Source organism: Thalassophryne amazonica, chromosome 4 (genome assembly GCF_902500255.1).
Source record: "Thalassophryne amazonica chromosome 4, fThaAma1.1, whole genome shotgun sequence".
Taxonomy (NCBI): Eukaryota; Metazoa; Chordata; class Actinopteri; order Batrachoidiformes; family Batrachoididae; genus Thalassophryne; species Thalassophryne amazonica.
This window is the reverse complement of record NC_047106.1, coordinates 81,091,619-81,108,695: the sequence shown is the minus strand read 5'-3', so window position 1 is coordinate 81,108,695 and position 17,077 is coordinate 81,091,619. Positions and strand designations below refer to the sequence as shown.

General features: G+C 41.6%; 1 protein-coding gene across 1 annotated transcript in view; it reads left to right on the top strand.

The window, feature by feature from the left end:
- dner (delta/notch-like EGF repeat containing) overlaps positions 1 to 17,077 on the top strand; it is a 260,493-nt gene that overhangs the window by 219,686 nt on the left and 23,730 nt on the right. The window contains exons 9-12 of the mRNA XM_034168150.1: positions 8,869 to 8,991; positions 9,211 to 9,324; positions 12,459 to 12,590; positions 12,678 to 12,924. Coding sequence (XP_034024041.1) covers positions 8,869 to 8,991; positions 9,211 to 9,324; positions 12,459 to 12,590; positions 12,678 to 12,924 — 616 coding nt within the window. The remainder of the gene's footprint in view (positions 1 to 8,868; positions 8,992 to 9,210; positions 9,325 to 12,458; positions 12,591 to 12,677; positions 12,925 to 17,077) is intronic.

Below are 17,077 nucleotides of genomic sequence, written 5' to 3'. Positions count from 1 at the left end.
CGAGAATAACATACTAAAAGTCCCCTAAAATCCAAGTAGTGGAACAACGCCTAATTCACTGGAATTTGAACATATGTACAGGGACAAAACTGATGCATTTTGTGGTCATATGCTCCATATATACCCCGTCTCTTCAGTACAGTTAAGCTATAAATGTATAACTGACATAACTGAATAACTGACAAAGAACTGATCTTGTCATGCATTTGGATAATTTACTAAAGGATAAAAGACCAAATTAAAATACAATTCAGGTTTCATGTATTTCCTTATATACTTTCTAAAGACATTTACAGATGTATAAGATTCAACTTCTGCAACATATATCAACACTTCCATTGGCATATTTGGTATTTCCATGAATGCAATAGGGCTTTGACTGTGTAAAACTGTACTTGTATAATGAAGCCTCAATGTGTGGTATTTTGCAAATAGACCTATTCATGAACTATCACAAAGAGTATACCTATCAATGAATATACAGTACTTAGCTTTTAATACCATAGAACCATATAACTATTCCCTTCCTTACTTGTTGTCAAGTAAAGTTTGAAGAGACTTAGGAAGGAAAGAGGTTGTTTGATCCAAGAATCTATTTCTTTGCATTCAGGAAAACAAATTGTCTCTTGAACACTGACTATAAGTCATTCTTGATTAACTTTGCAGCTGTTTCTATTATTTTCTTCTTCTCAAGATCAGGGCATGCTTGTTTTGCTGATGCATAGAAATCATGCAGAATGTTGAGGCCAGTACTCCACATTGCAACCACATTTTTCTTTCCATTGATTCTCAGTGATTATGATCTTATTTCCAAAGTGTTTGTTTATCTGTTCTTTCATGTGAGTAAAGCCATATGCTGTAGCATGTGTGCCAGCCAGGTTCCATTTTCTCAGTCAGGTCATTGACTGTGGTCTGCTTCTCATCACTTTCTTGCACTTTGCAAAAGCCTCTGCTTGTACTGTATCTTGTGGTTGACCAAGTGAAAACTTTTGGTACTGCATCAACAGTGGTATATTTTTTAGGGATCTGCTTACCAGTTCTAAAGTTCACATTACAGGCACCGGTGGTTATAGAGCATCTGCTGCAAGTACGTCAGTCGTTATTTCACCTTAAGACTCCAGTCATCCTTTCTGTATCACAGCCAACTAAGGCTGCGTTTTGAATGTCATATGTCCTGACAGTGTGAGGATGAATTCCTTCTTATTGCCATCATAATATCTCTTGTTCCACAAAAAAGACAGTCTTTAGTCAACTGGCTTTACAGCACACCTCAGTTGGGGACACAGCAGAGTCTAATTGTCTGACTCTGACTCCTGACTCTCTGAGTCGATCTTTTCTACACCCCAAAGCGACTCAAAGGGAACTAATGTGATTATTAATCATCAGATAACAAAGTAAAACCTCTGAAATCATTTTGAACTCAGTTTTTAATTTTTTTCAGAAATGTGGGCGATAATCACCTTATTTCGCTACTGACGCACAGAATGACGCAGATACAGCTGCACAGTCAGACGTCTTCTGCTATGCTGCTGGCTTACGATCGTCTGCTGTCTTTTATTACAAATATAAGGCTCTGACTGTATTGTGAAATGATTGTTGTACAAAGCTTCAGATATCTGTCATTGAGGTTAAGGTTGCAGGTTTTAAGCATAATGAAAGTGATAATCATTGAATCGCTGCTGACACTCAGAAATGACGCATTGCACAGTGAAGGCAGGCGGACAGATGCTTAGGGGGGGACCATTCGGTCGGTGACACCGGATTGCCAATAGGGTTCTTTACCACATTCAATGTGCACATTATGTCCAGACACTGTTATTGTCCACTATGCCTCTTCTCTCACTGGCTTTCTGAAATGGTTTCACATCCTTCTGTTGTAAGTTTTGTGTTGGGAAGGTGTCGTAACACGGACACACAACAGGGGGCGCAAGTGAACGGACAATGGATAAGAAAAGGAGTAACAATTAATGTTGCGAAAGTACACAACGGAATACAAACAGAAATTACAGGTGCCAATTGTATACAAGAGGACAGTGGGCAGGCTCGAAGATAGGAGACCTCTGATGAACGAGGAGCCGGGGCCCACACCGCTTCCACCACCAACGGCCTGAAGAACACCGGAGCCGCCAAGTCCTGAATCCCCAGGTGGTCTCTGTCCTCCGTTGTCGGCCCTGGTTACTGCTGGCAAAGAAGACACAGAAGGAGGTGAGTGTGAGTCCTCACACTCAGCAACCTTTACACTCAAAGTCTCTGGGAGGGAAAACCTCCACCTCCAGATACGTTTCTCTCGTGCAGCTCCTGTTGGTCCCTCTTCTGGATCACCACAGGAATGCGGCTGCACACAGAACAAAGTTTAGACAATCGATAATCACAGCAGAGAAGATTACCTTTGTGGTAGATGATTTCTCGGCGAGGAGGTGGAGTTGTGATCCGCTTCTTGTAAGGAGGTTAATGAGAGACAGCTGGTGAGGTTGACAGGTGACAGCTGTCACCTCCAATAGCTCTGGCGCCCTCTCATGCTTGAAGCCCGCACTCCAAGCAGGGCGCCGACTGGTGGTGGTGGGCCAGCAGTACCTCCTCTTCAGCGGCCCACATAACATTTTGGACAAGTTTGACTTTCTAACACAGATTTATTGCAGATTGGGCACTGGAACTCAAACCATCTTTATTCAATCTGAAAAAAAAGAGCATTACACCTCCACCACACATATGCAAAACATTATTATTTCATTGGAGTGGGTTAGTTAAGCCAGAAAGAACTGCAATATTATAATGATTTAGCAGCCATTTTAAAATGTGTTAATTGAGGCCCTAGCTTAGATATTGCACTGTGTTACATGGCCCCAAAAATGTCACTTTACATGCCACAATTGTCCCTCTAGATCCCCTTATTGCGGAGATATGGAAAAATGATAATTTAGGCAGACATTTAAATGATATTATTTTAATTAGGGCTCCAATTTAAAGGTTTGAAAATGGTAGTATTGTATTTCCTAACCCCCAAAATGTCATTTTAGCCCCCAAGATTGTCCCTCTAGTGTTGGGGAAAGTGTAGTGACACGGACCCACAACAGGGGGCGCAATGAACGGTCAATAGATGAGCCAAAAGGTAACAATTTAATGTTGTGAATGTGCACAACGATTATACAGACAATCACAGAATGTGATAGCAGTCAATACACAAAGGTGACGTGTGGGCAGGCTCGAGGATAGAAGACGTCTGTCCTGAGAAGAGCCGGAACCACACGATTTCCACCGCCACAGAACCCGGTGAATACTGGAGCCGCCAAGTCCCGAATTCCCAGGTGAATTCCCTCAGCCCCAACCAGTCCCAGCAGAAGACTGCCCCCTCCCTGAGCCCTGGTTCTGCTGGAGGTTTCTTCCTGTTAAAAGGGAGTTTTTCCTTCCCACTGTAGCCAAGTGCTTGCTCACAGGGGGTCGTTTTGACCGTTGGGGTTTTACATAATTATTGTATGGCCTTGCCTTACAATATAAATTGATTGATCACCGTCCCCGACTGTCGGATCTGGTACTGCTGGCGAGGAGCACAAACAGTGAGATGTGGGTGTGTGCACACCCAGTAACAAAACAGTCAGAAGGTGGAAAGTCACCTCCACCTCTAATCACACACTCGTGCAGCTCCTGTTAAACCACTTATCTGGATTGGGTGTGAAGCGTAGCTGTCGCTGTTCACACCAAACGCCAATCCAGCTGATAAGGCACACCACAGGAAAACGGCTGCAAAAGAGTTCAGACTATTATTTAAGTTTAAGTCAGCAGAGAAATTACCTTCACAGGTAGATGATATCTCGGCAGCGAGGTGGAAGATGACGTCCGGCTTTTATGGAGTGGATTGATGAAGTGGAGATGGGTGACAGCTGTCATGAGTTGATGAGTGACAGCTGTCAACCCCGGCTGTGTCCGTGGCGGCAGCGCCCTCTCGTGCCTGAAGCCCGCACTTCAGGCAGGGTGCCCTCTGGTGGTGGGCCAGCAGTACCTCCAAAAGAGTGATCAATCTGTTCATCCTTTCCGTGTCTGAGCCGGGTGAGGTTTCCCATGTTGAGTCAAATTAAGTGGCTGTCCATCTCCACCTGTCTTCCCAGTACACTGGGACTGGATGCTGCCCAGCGGGTTATGGGAATAATGCCGCCAGATCACTAGTTGGCATTGCTTATGGCCCAAACTATGACGTTATCTGATCGTCTTCGAACTTCCGACTTTCATTACTGATTAATGAAAACATTCTTGGTCCCCGGCCGTCCCTCTTAGTCATGGCCCCAGTTAACAGAAGAAAACCCACAAAATATAACCGCAGTCCTATTCCTTTATTCCAAGCTGGGATAATCAGATATCCCGCTTTAATCACTGTCATTTTCAAAGTAAATGCTTCAGACCACGTTATAACAGATACAATCCAACAGACTCATTGAGGAAATGATGTCATGCAGATTGTATGTTCTTTGGAGCTTCATAATTGTGTCGGATTTTTTGTTATAGATACTGAGAGTTGTCACTGTATTCCTTTGTTCTGTTTTGCTCTAATAAAGTCCTAAAAAAAAAAAAAGGGCTCGGACCCAGCGGGACACTCAGTTAAGAGCACTGAGATCCAACTACGAGTTTTTTTAACTGCAGCAGCTTTACAACCGCGGCTGCTGGCAACAGACAGACACAAAATACTAATAAACAGAGAGAAAGTACTTGGATTTAAATAGCGCCGCTCACATGCGTCGGCTGTGTTTGGGCCAGATGACCTCTCACCTCTCCCACAATACAGTGCGTCACCTGAGAGAGCGAGATGGCTTATTACCAGGGAGGTGACATGCAGACGGATCTGCCCCCCCAGTGTTCGTTAATCGAGCCTCCGGAGAGCTTGTAGACAGAAGGATGGAAAGGCACTTGACATTTCGCTGGCATTTCACAGAGACGACTCCTGAAGCTGGAACTGTGCTCCTCATTAATTCCCCCTTTTCCTTCCCCAAACACGCATTAGGGAGGGTATGATGAACTTTTCCCAAATGAGAAATTTAGTCAGTCAAACTGAGAGTGGAGCAAACGGAAACAGATTGGTCCATCAGTCATGTAGGAAGTCACGAGGCAGGAGTCCTCGAGAACAAAAGCCTGATCAATTAGCATGAAAAAAATAGTACTATAATCCTAAATGAATATTGTAAACATGAATAAATAATTTTGAGTAGCATAATGCTAATGTGCAGTGGATTTCACTTTTTTTTTTTTTGCTGTACAGAACATCACCGTGGCGATATCACATTAAAGGTCATTGTCAGGATAATTACTACTCATTTAGATATTTAGTGGGGACATGAAATATGTCCAGTACTATTCTTCACTTTTATTATAAACAACTTCACACACACTGATTAACAAAACATGCACAATCCCACTGTCTCATGTGCAACTGTTTCTGTGTCTGAATGATCCGGCTCAAGCAGGACAAACTGATGATTCAGCAATACTATTTTGTATTTTCTGTGTTGTAGAGTGTGATTAGTATTTTTGTTGCAAGTTGCATCTGCTGAAGAGAAACAGGAGAGATGTTAAGTGAGTATCACAAGCAGATCATACAGGCACATTCTGGTTCAGTACACAGCTGCCATCCTATGGACTGTGTGGTGCACTGCACGTGTCCACAAACACAAACACATCTGTAGCTGCAGCCAAATTTGTACTGAAGGATAAAGTGACACATATTCAGCCTGCTTAATAATACTTACATCCTCCCTGATTTCAGTGAAAAAAATTACCTCAAAGCCAGCACCCTCTGAACTCACACAAGAGTTCGGAGAGTTGAAGTTACATTCCAAATATCTTAGTTGTATGACAATTTGGTATCAAGTAATCATGCACAGAAGGCTACACACACATGCACAGACAGATGATCGTACACATGAATGGAACCTATTTCTATATTTATACACTGTGGTGGCACGACAGAATGAGCCCCACATTATATAAATAATGAATATTTATGAGTTCAATGGAACGAATATTTCATGAGGTGGAAGCTGGAACTTACCATTCAACGAGGCAAAGCCGGGTTGAATGGTAAGTTCTATTTTTTCACTGAATTAAATATTTGTTCCATTGAAAGAATGAACAAAACATTCATTTGTTTTATATAATGGCAAAAATAGATCCTTGGCATTTGATATGTTATTACAGAAAAGGGACTCACATTTGGTGTTCCACTGGTGCTTTGACATCAACAGTCCAACAAAAATTTTAAATAGGAGTCCAAAATTACTCTCAGCCAACTTGCAAAAAACAATCCTGATGATGTAGTCCCTGATGTCATTGTGCTGAACTCAATACAGACTGTCGTCTGCTTTCATCACTCCTGCGAAAAATCTCGTCAGAAATTTGTCCAGCTTTTCACCCTAACAGCTCTTCATGCCATTTGGTGGATTTGTGTTTTTGTGTTAGAAGAATTGGCAGTGTCAGTTAGCAACTTCAAATCATTGTTCGCCAGCAAAACAAACTCTGCCATGTTTAGCTAAACACCGCACCCGGTAGTGTGAGCGCGGTCGGGCGTGCAATAGCACATTTCATTTAGTACCAACATTGCAGACTAAAAAAACTATTGCATGGTAAATGAAGCACAACGGCAAATGGTACGAATAATACATGTCACGTGACATACAACGCATCAGTCAAATGACAAGGATCCACTCAGCTATTATGTAATCTGAGATAATTAACGTTTTGTAGACAGCAAAAATGTAGATAAGTGGTTGGGTATGTTAGTCCATCATAGCCGGCTTGTATTGACAATATTGCAAAAACAGCAAATGCTGTAGGCTCAGTGGGAATGAAGCTGGTCTCCCAATATTTATACCTGGTTTTATTTCCCCTCAGCTAACTGTCTGGGTTGTTGAACAAGACACTTCCTCTCTGTTGTCTCAGTCTACCCAGCTGTAAAACAGTAGGCTGGGGGAGTAACCTGACTCAGACAGGTGTCCCATCCAGGGGAGGTAGAGCTAAGAACTGGCACCAAAGGGCCTGTATAGGATTAACATCTTTTTACAGCTCATTCGATTAAAAAAAAGCACTTAATAAGGATTAATTTATTAATTTGTGGTGAACCCTGAGGCACCTTATAGTTTTTGTTTATTTTGCTTATATAATATCCCATACATGTTTCTGCCACCTGTTGGATGGTTGGTTCTTGGATGCTGGATGGATGACTGAAAATTCTGAACATTTATTTAGATTGGCTACCACCTGTTGAACACATTGTGCTGATGTGTGCGCTCTTCCCATTAACACCTACCTACTCGTCAGCTTTGGTTAACAAGTTCAGCTAAACAGACTGTGGGGTACAAACATCCAATATATTTCACAGATGCAAAATCAAAAACGTTAACTGAAGAAGGGAATCCAAAAACAAAGGGAAAAAAAAAAAAACAAAAAACAATTTGTACACTGAATTAAGAATTCCCCCAAATATTACTTACAAGCAATGTTTTGATCTCTCAGATCTTCATTTAAAAACAAAACAAAACAAAAAAATGTCAAAAAATTTCAACTAGCAACTGCAGGAAGAAACATGATGTCGTCCACCTGGCAAATTACCAGTAGTGGCTGTTGGTATTGATTTAATACAGGTCATACCTTCATTCATGAAGTGGGATTTGGTGCAGGGCTACATTACTTTTCATGAGGTGTACCTAATAAACTGACAACTGAGTAGCTTTCTCTCTCTCTCTCTCTCTCTCTCTCTCTCTCTCTCTCTCTCTCTCTCTCTCTCTCTCTCACACACACACACACACACACGCACACACACCAACCAATATTTGTTAATATTTTAAAAACGTATCAGTTTTTAATGATCACAGCATAGAACTGCTATAACCTGTACAGGCTGCCCTTCACACCATGTTATTATGACTCTGTTAGTCTATACAGGAGCATGTCTAATGTATATGAACTGTGGAACTGCTTGAAAAATTGAGAGACTTGCAGTCACTGTGGGAGCAACAAGTGTCTCCTGGTTCAGCCGCTCCATCCCTTGACTCCAGAATTCATCTTGATGCCTTCAGGGCATCGTTTTTATGTTCCAGCTCGGAAAATTAATCGTTTCTCAAATTCCTTTGTGTCTTCTGCTATTAAATTGATGAACTCTAACGGGACTGGTTGTTTTAAATGTCTTATAACTTTTATTGTTCCACCAGAGTTCCACTTGTAACTGAAATGGATGGTAGTATGTTGTGCGCATGTGAGAACTGTTCTGGAATGCTCCAAACGAATTGCCCTCTGGGATCAATAAAGTTTTCTGAATCTGAATCTGAATCTGAAAACTCTCGGTTTGATGGAGCTGTTGAAGTTTGATGGAGTTGTTCAGCTGCACCTGCTTCTTATTTTGAATTCAGCCTGTGACACTAGCTTTGATTCAGAGCTTAGAAGTGCCCTTTAACATTCCAAAGAGTGCTTTGTTCTGATCTGTTCCCTGAATTATGTAATGTCTTGTAATGATCGCAAACATGCACAGTTGAAATAAGACAAAAGTAGATGGAAGCTGGACTTGGAACACAAAAGCCGTGGCAGGTGAGGGAAACTCCTGCACTGTGAGGGTGCCCACTAATTTCATTGTCCAATGAAATTAGTTTAAAAAAAAACAAAAAAAACATAAAAAAATGACATCAATTGTTCCAGGACGCATTTCCCTGAGGGGAAATCAAGATGCAGATCCAGGTCAGATCTGCTATGGTGACCGCAGAACAAAGGAAAAGCTGAAGGGACGTACTTACTAAAAACATGCCAACCGAGTTGCTTTAATCCCAGTGTCCTTTTGGCCATGAAAGCAACTGTTGCCTGTATAATATTGTTTGTGTATTTGTGCATTTCATTTAGGCTATCATGGCTTGTACTGTGAGGAGGAGTACAACGAGTGTCTGTCTGCTCCCTGCCAGAACTACGCCACCTGTCGAGATCTCATCAATGCCTATGAATGTGTGTGCACTCCACAATTTGAAGGTAAGTGTGAATTTCACATGATTTTAAGTTCCAGGTACACATCTGTCAACATGATTTCACAGGACGTGACCATCAAAAGAATCATATGCTTTCATTTTGGGACAAAAACCTGACATTAGGTGAGGTTGAGAATATAGTGATGTTGGTTTAGTCTCCAGGGAATCTGTGTTAGTCAGTGTGATAAGTCACAAAGAGGAATGTGTTGTGTGTTCCATGCAGGCAGACACTGTGAAATCTACAAGGATCCGTGTTTGAAGCTGCACTGTCACAATGGAGGACACTGTGAGAGAGCTGGACGAAACGCTTCCTGTGTCTGCCCGCCTGGATACCTGGGTGAGCACTCATATAACTGATCAGCCTGGTTCCCTCCAGACTGTCTGCCTGCTGTTAAACCTGGATAACTCAATAAGAAATTTCAGCTTCTAAACATCAAGGATAAATGGGAATTGGAATTAAATAACTGCTAATAATACAGTAGTGTTTAGAATAATAGTAGTCCTATGTGACTAAAAAGATTAATCCAGGTTTTGAGTATATTTCTTATTGTTACATGGGAAACAAGGTACCAGTAGATTCAGTAGATTCTCACAAATCCAACAAGACCAAGCATTCATGATATGCACACTCTTAAGGCTATGAAATTAGGCTATTAGTAAAAAAAAAAAGTAGAAAAGGGGGTGTTCACAATAATAGTAGTGTGGCATTCAGTCAGTGAGTTTGTCAATTTTGTGGAACAAACAGGTGTGGAATCAGGTGTCCCCTATTTAAGGATGAAACCAGCATCTGTTGAACATGCTTTTCTCGATGAAAGCCTGAGGAAAATGGGACGTTCAAGACATTGTTCAGAAGAACAGGGTAGTTTGATTAAAAAGTTGATTGGAGAGGGGAAAACTTATATGCAGGTGCAAAAATTATAGGCTGTTCATCTACAATGATCTCCAATGCTTTAAAATGGACAAAAAAAAACAGAGACGCGTGGAAGAAAATGGAAAACAACCATCAAAATGGATAGAAGAATAACCACAATGGCAAAGGCTCACCCATTGATCAGCTCCAGGATGATCAAAGACAGTCTGGAGTTACCTGTAAGTGCTGTGACAGTTAGAAGACGCCTGTGTGAAGCTAATTTATTTGCAAGAATCCCCCGCAAAGTCCCTCTGTTAAATAAAAGACATGTGCAGAAGAGGCTACAATTTGCCAAAGAACACATCAACTGGCCTAAAGAGAAATGGAGGAATATTCTGTGGGCTGATGAGAGTAAAATTGTTCTTTTTGGGTCCAAGGGCCGCAGACAGTTTGTGAGATGACCCCCAAACTCTGAAATCAAGCCACAGTTCACAGTGAAGACAGTGAAGCATGGTGGTGCAAGCATCATGATATGGGCATGTTTCTCCTACTATGGTGTTGGGCCTATATATCACATACCAGGTATCATGGATCAGTTTGGATATGTCAAAATACTTGAAGAGGTCGTGTTGCCTTATACTGAAGAGGACATGCCCTTAAAATGGGTGTTTCAACAAGACAATGACCCCAAGCACACTAGTAAACCAGCAAAATCTTGGTTCCAATCCAACAAAATTAATGCCTCGCAGATGTGAAGAAATCATGAAAAACTGTGGTTATACAACTAAATACTAGTTTAGTGATTCACAGGATTGCTAAAAAAGCAGTTTGAACATAATAGTTTTGAGTTTGTAGCGTCAACAGCAGATGCTACTATTATTGTGAAGACCCCCTTTTCTACTTTTTTACTAATAGCCCAATTTCATAGCCTTAGGAGTGTGCATATTATGAATGCTTGGTCTTGTTGGATTTGTGGGAATCTATTGAATCTACTGGTACCTTGTTTCCCATGTAACAATAAGAAATATACTCAAAACCTGGATTAATCTTTTTAGTCACATAGCACTACTATTATTTTGAACACTACTGTATATGCAGTTGCAGCCCCCACCAATAGGAGGTGCTGCAGCCCTTTTAGCATCCCTGTTTCCATCTTGAGAATGCATTGTGTAGAAAGCCTTCGAATTCAGAGCTGGCTATAAGAGAGCGTAAAAAGGAAGTGGTGATATCATATCAAAACATATAAACAGATATTGCGGATGATTATATGATGTAAGATTTCACTCAAACTTGCATTCCCTCTTCTCCGTTGCTTATAAATGTCATAAACTTGTGATGTTTCTGTGTTTTCTAGAGTTAATGACCAGCAGCTGCTAGAGCCCGTGCAGTTAGACAGTGTTATGAGTGGCACAGACGGCAGTTACACAGAAAGAAGTTGGCAAGCGCATGCTTCAGAATGCAGCCGCAATTTTAGCTCGCCAGCATCTGTTACCTCACTGAGTATGGATTTATAAGTGCTATAGAAAGATAGCAGAATTATAATTCCATCAGATGCCACTGTCTATTGACTGGGATCAAGCAGTGGTTATCACGTCCATGTAGATTCATATATACACTCTCTGTGCTGGGAGTAGAGGTTGAAATAAAAGCCATGTTTACCACTTTGGGGCAAGCATTTATAAACCACGTGTTGACATAACAACTTTCAAATTTTGATATTGTAAAGGGAATATGGTCTTGCCCCAAGTGAAGGAGTTCAAGTACCTTGGGGTCTTGTTTGCGAGTGAGGGGACAATGGAGCGTGAAATTGGCCGGAGAATCAGCGCAGCAGGGGCGGTATTGCATTCTCTCTACCGTACTGGTGTGACGAAAAGGGAGCTGAGCCAAAAGGCGAAGCTCTCAATCTGTCAATCTTCAATCCTACTCTCACCTATGGTCATGAGGGTTGGGTCATGACCGAAATAACTAGATCGAGGGTACAAGCGGCCAAATGGGCTTCCTTAGGAGGGTGGCTGGGAGAGATAAGGTGAGAAGTTTGGTCATACAGTGAGGAGCTTGGAGTAGAGTGGCTGCTCCGTCACACTGAACGGAGCCAGCTGAGGTGGTTCAGGCATCTGGTAAGGATGCCCCCTGGGCGCCTCCCTAGGGAGGTGTTCCAGGCACGTCCACTTGGGAGGAGACCCTGGGGAAGACCCAGGACTAGGTAGAGAGATTATATCTCCACACTGGCCTGGGAACACCTCGGAATCCCCCAGTCAGGTGGTTAGTGTGGCCCGGGAAAGGGAAGTCTGGAGTCCCCTACTGGAGCTGTTGGCCTTGCGACCCGATCCCAGATAAGTGGTTGAAGATGAGTGATGAGTGAGTGAGAGTGTTGGCATAACAATTTCCAGATTTTGATGTAAAACTCTCTAAGATCTCTGGGATTGCCAGCAAACCTCAAAAACATGAGACACAAGAACAGTTTCTTCCCACAGGCTGGCACCCTCATGAACACCATCAGGGTGACAGCGTGTAGGTCAGACACCCTGACCTACACGCTGTCACCTTCTCTGCTTGAAGAAGACAGGTCACTGTTAGCATTTTTGGAGGTTAATGCAATCTTACTCTACCTGTCCATGCAGGGGAGAAGTGTGACATTGACATCAATGAGTGTGAGAGCAACCCTTGTCACCATGGAGGCACCTGCACTGACCAATCAAATGGCTTTACTTGTCACTGTCAACCTGGGTGGGTGGGGCCAGGTTGCGAGATCTGTAAGTCACTCAGCCAGAGATCTCTGTGCAGCTGTTGCTGTCAAATGCCATGCGTGGTAAGTCATGTTTGTGTGTGTGAACTCTCAGACTTACAGTGGAAACCAGCGCACTCTGATGACACCCTGACCAACATGCCCCGCCACTCCCTCTACATCATTATTGGAGCGTTGTGCGTGGCCTTCGTCCTCATGCTCATCATCCTTATTGTGGGAATCTGCCGCATCAGCCGCATTGAGTACCAGGGTTCCTCACGTCACGCCTATCAGGAGTTCTACAATTGTCGCAGCATTGACAGCGAGTTCAGTAACGCCATTGCCTCAATCCGTCATGCCAGGTCAGTGTTGGGACTCACATGTGTATGTATTCTTCAGTGATTTTGTGGCCTACATATTGTTCTACAACAAGAAGGATTTTGTTTGACATAGCTAACAAGTAAGTAGGACAGGTCATAGAGGGCATATCTGTAGCTGTTCGGCCTCAGAATTTGTCCACATGTTGGGATCAAGAGGTTTTGTTTTGCCACACAGTTCATACAGTAGCAAACTAAACACATATCACTCAAAAACTTGGAGTCAATAATACTCAAATTGTGATTTAATCATTTTGTCTTTGGCAGTGATTCCAAAAAAATTTCATCAAATCCCTTTGGAAACAAAAGGAGTCTGCTGAAGAGTCTCATATGTTTAAAAAATGAACGCAGTTGAACTTCAGGGAAGTAACACTGAACGGCCCATTTACACTTCTGCACTGCTGCAAAACCTCTAGCCAACAGACAGAAAATGATTATGGGTAATCAAGCCTCAGCTGGGCGTTGTCGCTGCTGGCCACCACAAAGAAACTGATTGGATGAATTTACCACTGTGGCTTGGCAACGTCTGAACCACAACAAAATAAAAGAGGAGATGGAGGAGCTTGATGTTTATGTTGAACTGTAGCACAAAGGAAGTGTCAATAATTGGTTTCCTTTGGGCTATATTAGTCCTGTCATTATATATATATATATATATATATATATATATATATATATAATTAATTAAATTGACTGCAGGTTTGGTTGTGTTTGTCTGTCTATATGTGGCAGTGTAATGAACTGCCATCCTAGGCAGGATGTACCCTGCATCACTCCCTATGATAGGCTCCAATCTCCCTTGACTGGAGTAAGTGAGTATAAAGTAGAAGATGAATGAATGAACTATTCATTTTAACCAATGGGTATTTCTGCTCATGATGGAAACTATGTGAAAAGTATTCCCATTTTGAGTTTGTTATCAGCACATTCCGTGGTCCCCACTGGTGACAAGGAATTTTGAAAATCTGGATGAGCAATTTAATGAATGAAAGATTGATGAATGATTTTTTTCATAGTTTTACATTTAACACAGGGATCAATCAATCAATCAATCAACTTTTTTCTTATATAGCGCCAAATCACAACAAACAGTTGCCCCAAGGCGCTCCATATTGCAAGGCAAGGCCATACAATAACCATGAAAAACCCCAACGGTCAAAACGACCCCCTATGAGCAAGCACTTGGCCACAGTGGGAAGGAAAAACTCCCTTTTAACAGGAAGAAACCTCCAGCAGAACCAGGCTCAGGGAGGGGCAGTCTTCTGCTGAGACTGGTTGGGGCTGAGGGAAAGAACCAGGAAAAAGACATGCCGAGAAGGGGGGCAGAGATCGATCACTAATGATTAAATGCAGAGTGATGCATACGGAGCAAAAAAAGAAAGAAACAGTGCATCATGGGAACCCCCCACAGTCTACGTCTAAAGCAACATAACCAAGGGATGGTCCAGGGTCACCCGATCCAGCCCTAACTATAAGCCTTAGCGAAAAGGAAAGTTTTAAGCCGAATCTTAAAAGTAGAGAGGGTATCTGTCTCCCTGATCTGAATTGGGAGCTGGTTCCACAGGAGAGGAGCCTGAAAGCTGAAGGCTCTGCCTCCCATTCTACTCTTACAAACCCTAGGAACCACAAGTAAGCCCGCAGTCTGAGAGCGAAGCGCTCTAATGGGGTAATATGGTACTACGAGGTCCCTAAGATAAGATGGGACCTGATTATTCAAAACCTTATAAGTAAGAAGAAGAATTTTAAATTCTATTCTAGAATTAACAGGAAGCCAATGAAGAGAGGCCAACACGGGTGAGATATGCTCTCTCCTGCTAGTCCCCGTCAGTACTCTAGCTGCAGCATTCTGAACCAACTGAAGGCTTTTTAGGGAACTTTTAGGACAACCTGATAATAATGAATTACAATAGTCCAGCCTAGAGGAAATAAATGCATGAATTAGTTTTTCAGCATCACTCTGAGACAAGACCTTTCTGATTTTAGAAATATTGCGTAAATGCAAAAAGGCAGTCCTACATATTTGTTTAATATGCGCTTTGAATGACATATCCTGATCAAAAATAACTCCAAGATTTCTCACAGTATTACTAGAGATCAGGGAAATGCCATCCAGAGTAACGATCTGGTTAGACACCATGCTTCTAAGATTTGTGGGGCCAAGTACAATAACTTCAGTTTTATCTGAGTTTAAAAGCAGGAAATTAGAGGTCATCCATGTCTTTATGTCTGTAAGACAATCCTGCAGTTTAGCTAATTGGTGTGTATCCTCTGGCTTCATGGATAGATAAAGCTGGGTATCATCTGCGTAACAATGAAAATTTAAGCAATACCGTCTAATAATACTGCCCAAGGGAAGCATGTATAAAGTGAATAAAATTGGTCCTAGCACAGAACCTTGTGGAACTCCATAATTAACTTTAGTCTGTGAAGAAGATTCCCCATTTACATGAACAAACTGTAATCTATTAGACAAATATGATTCAAACCACCGCAGCGCAATGCCTTTAATACCTATGACATGCTCTAATCTCTGTAATAAAATTTTATGGTCAACAGTATCAAAAGCAGCACTGAGGTCCAACAGAACAAGCACAGAGATAAGTCCACTGTCCGAAGCCATAAGAAGATCATTTGTAACCTTCACTAATGCTGTTTCTGTACTATGATGAATTCTAAAACCTGACTGAAACTCTTCAAATAGACCATTCCTCTGCAGGTGATCAGTTAGCTGTTTTACAACTACCCTCTCAAGAATCTTTGAGAGAAAAGGAAGGTTGGAGATTGGCCTATAATTAGCTAAGATAGCTGGGTCAAGTGATGGCTTTTTAAGTAATGGTTTAATTACTGCCACCTTAAAGGCCTGTGGTACATAACCAACTAACAAAGATAGATTGATCATATTTAAGATTGAAGCATTAAATAATGGTAGGACTTCCTTGAGCAGCCTGGCAGGAATGGGGTCTAATAAGCATGTTGATGGTTTGGATGAAGTAACTAATGAAAATAACTCAGGCAGAACAATCGGAGAGAAAGAGTCTAACCAAATACCGGCATCACTGAAAGCAGCCAAAGATAACGATACATCTTTGGGATGGTTATGAGTAATTTTTTCTCTAATAGTCAAAATTTTGTTAGCAAAGAAAGTCATGAAGTCATCACTAGTTAAAGTTAATGGAATACTCAGCTCAATAGAGCTCTGACTCTTTGTCAGCCTGGCTACAGTGCTGAAAAGAACCTGGGGTTGTTCTTATTTTCTTCAATTAGTGATGAGTAGAAAGATGTCCTAGCTTCACGGAGGGCTTTCTTATAGAGCAACAAACTCTTTTTCCAGGCTAAGTGAAGATCTTCTAAATTAGTGAGACGCCATTTCCTCTCCAACTTACGGGTTATCTGCTTTAAGCTACGAGTTTGTGAGTTATACCACGGAGTCAGACACTTCTGATTTAAAGCTCTCTTTTTCAGAGGAGCTACAGCATCCAAAGTTGTCTTCAATGAGGATGTAAAACTATTGACGAGATACTCTAGCTCCCTTACAGAGTTTAGGTAGCTACTCTGCTCTGTGTTGGTATATGACATTAGAGAACATAAAGAAGGAATCATATCCTTAAACCTAGTTACAGCGCTTTCTGAAAGACTTCTAGTGTAATGAAACTTATTCCCCACTGCAGGGTAGTCCATCAGGGTAAATGTAAATGTTATTAAAAAATGATCAGACAGAAGGGAGTTTTCAGGGAATACTGTTAAGTCTTCTATTTCCATACCATAAGTCAGAACAAGATCTAAAATATGATTAAAGTGGTGGGTGGACTCATTTACTTTTTGAGCAAAGCCGATAGAGCCTAATAATAGATTAAATGCAGTGTTGAGGCTGTCATTCTCAGCATCTGTGTGGATGTTAAAATCGCCCACTATAATTATCTTATCTTTTTATTGAATGGTCATTCAGGCTTAAAGAGTTTGCACTCAGAACAAAAGTCTGCTGCTTCAGACAACAGAAAAAAACACTTATCATCTTTGCATTGTTAAGTTATATTTTCATTTGAAAACACTATAAAGTGAAATACATCTAAAAGAAAAGCATAACCCCAAATCAGACACCTTTGTCTGATTTGGGGTTATGAAAAATGAAAAACCTAAA